At 58.0% G+C, this 4,441-nt stretch overlaps 1 protein-coding gene across 1 annotated transcript in view; it reads left to right on the plus strand.

Moving 5' to 3' along the window:
• The first annotated feature begins 1,667 nt into the window (after positions 1-1,667).
• TSPO (translocator protein) overlaps positions 1,668-4,441 on the plus strand; it is a 4,281-nt gene continuing 1,507 nt past the window's right edge. The window contains exons 1-2 of the mRNA XM_008063460.1: positions 1,668-1,863; positions 3,543-3,681. Of these exons, the coding sequence (XP_008061651.1) occupies positions 1,682-1,863; positions 3,543-3,681 (321 nt within the window). The 5' untranslated portion in view covers positions 1,668-1,681. The remainder of the gene's footprint in view (positions 1,864-3,542; positions 3,682-4,441) is intronic.

Genomic DNA, 4,441 nt, shown 5'->3' on the forward strand with positions numbered 1-4,441 from the left:
TGGGCTCCAGCGATCCTTCCGCCTCAGCCTTCCAAGTAGCTGGAACTACAAGCATGCGCTACCACGCCCGGCTGATTTTTTGATTTATTGTAGAGATGAGGTCTCGCTGCCCAGGCGGGTCTTGAACCCACAGGCTCAGGCAATCCACTCACCTCAGCCTCCCAAAGGCGTGGAATTACAGGCTGAGCCACCGAGCCTGGTGAATTTTTTGATTTATTGTGGAGACGAGGTCTTGCCAAGTTGCCCAGACTGGTCTTGAACCCCTGGACTCAGGCAGTCCTCTTTCCTCTGCCTTCCAAAGTTTTGGGATTACAGGCATGAGGCACTGCACTTAGCTTTTTTTTGCTGAAATGGGGTCATCCTATGGTCAATGTTATTTATGCTTTCTTCGTGCTATGTTGAGGACAATTTTCACATCATGAAAAGCCTCCAGGAGCTTGATTTGAGGCTGGCCAGTCTTTCCTGGTCCCACTCGTTGGGCACTCGGGTTGTATCTGAGACTGAGCTCCAGGGAGTCCCAGGCCAGCAGCCGCCCCTTCTCCCCAGGGCAGCCTCTGCCCTTTGTCCTGAAGCCCCTATGGCCCCAGATTCAGCCCAGTGTCTTCACTGCGGCTGCTCCTGGCTGACCTCCCACCTGTCCTGCTCCCCTGAACTGCTTGTCCCTCTGGGCCCCGTGAAGGGGGTGCTCTCTGTCCTTTCTGCACCATCTCGTCCCTGGTCCCTGGTCTGGGGCTCCTTGCCAAGGTCTGGGTTTCCTCAGCCTGGGTTGGTGCCCTCTCAGGGCACCCACCCCTGGTACACCCCACTTACCCCAGCCAGCCTTGAAGCAAGTTGAACTGAGTTGTGCTGTGTGGCTTCTTAAAACAGATACCCCCTGATGATCCAACCAGGATCAGTGTGTTAGTGGGAGCTCAGTGCCTCATTTCATGATGAGGTCTGGATGAGAGCAGCTTTGCCACCAACAGAGCCTGGCTCAGAGAGCTATGTGACCCCAGGCAGGCTGTTTTCCCTCTTTGGTGCACTGGGAAAGGGTAGTGGTAGTTTTAGGGTGGGCCTGTGCTGGGGTGGTGTGAAACACTTGTGTAGAAAGACGCTCCTTGATGCTGTGCACTGGGATGGGCCCAAGGTAGGTGGGATCAATATCCCATTCTACAGAGGGAGAAACTGAGGCCCAGAAAGTTGATTTGCCTGAGATCACAGTGAGTCCATGAGGAATAGAGATTTGCGCCAAGCTCTGTCTGATACCAGTAATCCAGTGAATGAATGAGTGATGCATGAATGAATAATGAACGTGAAGTGCTGGAACGTAAGTCGCAGGCTTGGCAAAGCACCCAAGGCTGGTACTTGTCCCGGGGAGGCAGGCTGGGAAGGCTTCTTGGTGCAAGGGGACAGAATGGCTGAGAGGAGGGATCACTGCCAGGTAACCCAAGGTCAAGGTGAGGGGAGAGAAGGCCAGGGCCATGGCTGGGACAGGAGTGGAGCCAGGCAGGGCAGGGCGCTGAGCAGGAGTGTGGGTGGACGCATGTGCACGCAGGTCCCCTGCCTTGGACATCAGTCAACGCCTGGTGGATCCGTGGGTGGCAGGACCCTGAGACACTGAAGGAGGCGCCCCCGGCCCCACAGGCTCTCACCCGGCCCCATCTTCTCTTTCAGAGTTTCTGGAACAACAGTTGCAGCTGCCATGGCCCCGCCCTGGGTGCCCGCCGTGGGCTTCACGCTGGTGCCCAGCCTAGGGGGCTTCCTGGGTTCCCACTTTGTCCGTGGCGAGAGCCTGCGCTGGTACGCCAGCCTGCAGAAGCCCTCGTGGCACCCGCCCCGCTGGGCACTGGCCCCTGTGTGGGGCACGCTGTACTCGGCCATGGGGTAGGTGGGCGTGGCCCGAGCCTGGGGATAAGCCCGGGCCCTTGGCAGAGGGGGGCCTTGCCCAGGGCAGAGGTTCTCGTCCTGGGTTCTACATCCCGGGCAGCCCGTGGGCCTCCGCCTGTTTCCCCAGCCCTGTGTGGCAAGCTGGTGGGGGTGGAGGCTGTGGGCCTGTCGGTTGCACAACTGAACTTTCTCCTTCTGGGCCAACGGCCACCCAACCCCGGCATCCCAGGCCGTGATCACAGCTCTGGGGAGGCGGGCTCGGCGTGGAGAGGTCGCCTGTGGGCAGTGTGTGGACGCTCCCAAGATAGTCAAGGGCCACCGTACCAGCAACACCAGCTCCCTTTGTTGAGCTCCAGCTCAGGGCCAGGCTTTATCCCGCAGATGCCCACAGCCCCCCTTGGCAAGGGCCTCCCAGGAATACAGGCCTGGCAAGTGGGGACCCTGCAGAAGCCCCTCTCAGGCTCAGTCTGACCCCCAAGTACCCCCCGCGACCAGACTCGGGGAATTGTCAAGGGGAGAGAAAGTGCTGGATGGGACAGGGCGCCCCTGGCGGCTCCAGCGGGACCGCACCCAGGAGGTGTGGTCAGCCACCCGCCCTCCTGGAAGGTTCCCTGCATCCTGGTTCTGTGCCAGCCCAGTGCATCATGTGTAGGGTGGGGCCGCAGGTGCCAGGCACCCCAGGGGGCAGATAGCAGAGGCAAGGTTGGGTACCTGGTCCTGATGGGAATAAGACCCTGAGACCTGGGTGTCACCTGGACCCCATCCCTGCCGGATGGGGCCCTGCCCAGCCAGGCCTTCTGTACTTACTGGCCCTGGCATCACTGTTCCTGCCTTAGCCGGCTCCAGACTCCAGGCCCCCACATGCCCCCTTGGCCTTCTTCCACCATCGAGATCTGGATAAAGCACAAACCCAACCCCAGCCTCTCTTGGGGAACCTCCTGGAGGCTCCCTGTGGCTCTGGATGAGGTGGGACCCCTCACGTAGGGGCAAGAGCCAGGTCCCAGGCCACCTGGGTTCACATCCTGACACACTCCACCGATTGCCTGCCAAGACAGCTCAGTCACGTCACCTCTCTGGGTGTCAGTTTCCTCACAGTAAGAGGAGGGGGTGATAATACCGCCCACCTTATAGCATCATGAGGATGAAATGAGCGAATGCTTGGAAAGTGCTAGAGCCGTGCCTGGCGTGCTGGAGGGCATCACCACTGGGTATGGTTGCCTTTGTGTTAACAGCTCCCACAACCAGGCCACCCCCAAGTCCCTGGACCTCAGTCACACAGACTTGGGGTCTCACATCTGCCTCTAAGCCTTTGCATATTGTTTCTTCCCCCTGGCAAACTCCTAGTCATCCTCTGAGGCCCAGCCCAAATGTCCCATCCTCTGTGCAGTGCCCTGGCTAGGTTAAGAGCCTCCTTTTCACCCCCTTCATGACAACGATGATGAGAATAATGGCAAATATTTATCGAGTGTCCCATGTGTGAAGTGTGCCAATGTATTAACTCAAGTCCCCACAGCAGCCCTATGAGAAACAAAGGCCCAGAGAGGTCAAGCAGCTTCCCTGAGGTCACACAGCAGTCAGTGGCAGGGCATGCCTGAGTCACCACTGTGTCACCCAGAGGTAGGTGAGGCTCCTGGCCTGTTTCCTGATGGTGCCCTGACTTGCGGCCTCTGTTTCAGATATGGCTCCTACCTGGTCTGGAAAGAGTTGGGAGGCTTCTCAGAGGAGGCTGTGGTTCCCCTGGGCCTCTACACAGGGCAGCTGGCCCTGAACTGGGCATGGCCTCCCATCTTCTTTGGTGCCCGACAAATGGGTTGGGTAAGTGTGGCTTTGCTGTCTCCCTGGTCCCTGGAGAGGGCCCTTGAAGGACATGGGGCGTCACATCTGAGACAGGGTCAGTGTCTAAAGGCAGGGGCAGATAGTCAAATGTCTCTAGATGTTCTTAGCGGTCTGCAGCCTCCCTCAGCTGACTTTCCTCCTATGGGAGAAATGCTGAAGCTGGATGGGGTTGTTGGTGTGGGCTTAGGGGCCACGGTGCAGGAAAGCCCACATTCTACCTGGTGCTGTGCATGGTAACACATGGAGGCAGCAGGTGGACACTGGTCCCCCACCACTTCAGCATCAGCTTCTTAAAGTTTTTCGTCGAGGTGGGATCTTGCTATGCTGTCTAGGCAGGACTAGAACTCCTGAGCTCAGGCGATCCCCCTGCCTCGGCCTCCCAAGTAGCAGGGACTACAGGTGTGAGCCACAGCGCCCAGTTAGCCTCTCTTTTAGTTTTATTTTTTGAGTCAGGGTCTCGCTCTGTTGCCCAGACTGAGTGCAGTGGCACAATCATGACTCACTGCAGCCTCGACCTCCTGGGCTCAGCCAATCCTTCTGCCTCAGCCTCCCGAGTAGCTGAGACTACAGGCATGCACCACCATGCCCTAACTTTTATTTTTTGTAGAGACGAGGTCTCGTTTGTTGTCCAGGCTGGTCTCGAACTCCTGGTTCAAGTGATCCTCGCACCTCAGCCTGGGATTACAGGCATGAGTGACTGTGCCCAGCCTAGCTCCTCTTTTTTTTTTTTTTTTGTTGG

This window comes from Carlito syrichta, unplaced genomic scaffold (genome assembly GCF_000164805.1).
Source record: "Carlito syrichta isolate Samal-C Ts95f unplaced genomic scaffold, Tarsius_syrichta-2.0.1 Scaffold306853, whole genome shotgun sequence".
In the NCBI taxonomy this organism is placed as follows: Eukaryota; Metazoa; Chordata; class Mammalia; order Primates; family Tarsiidae; genus Carlito; species Carlito syrichta.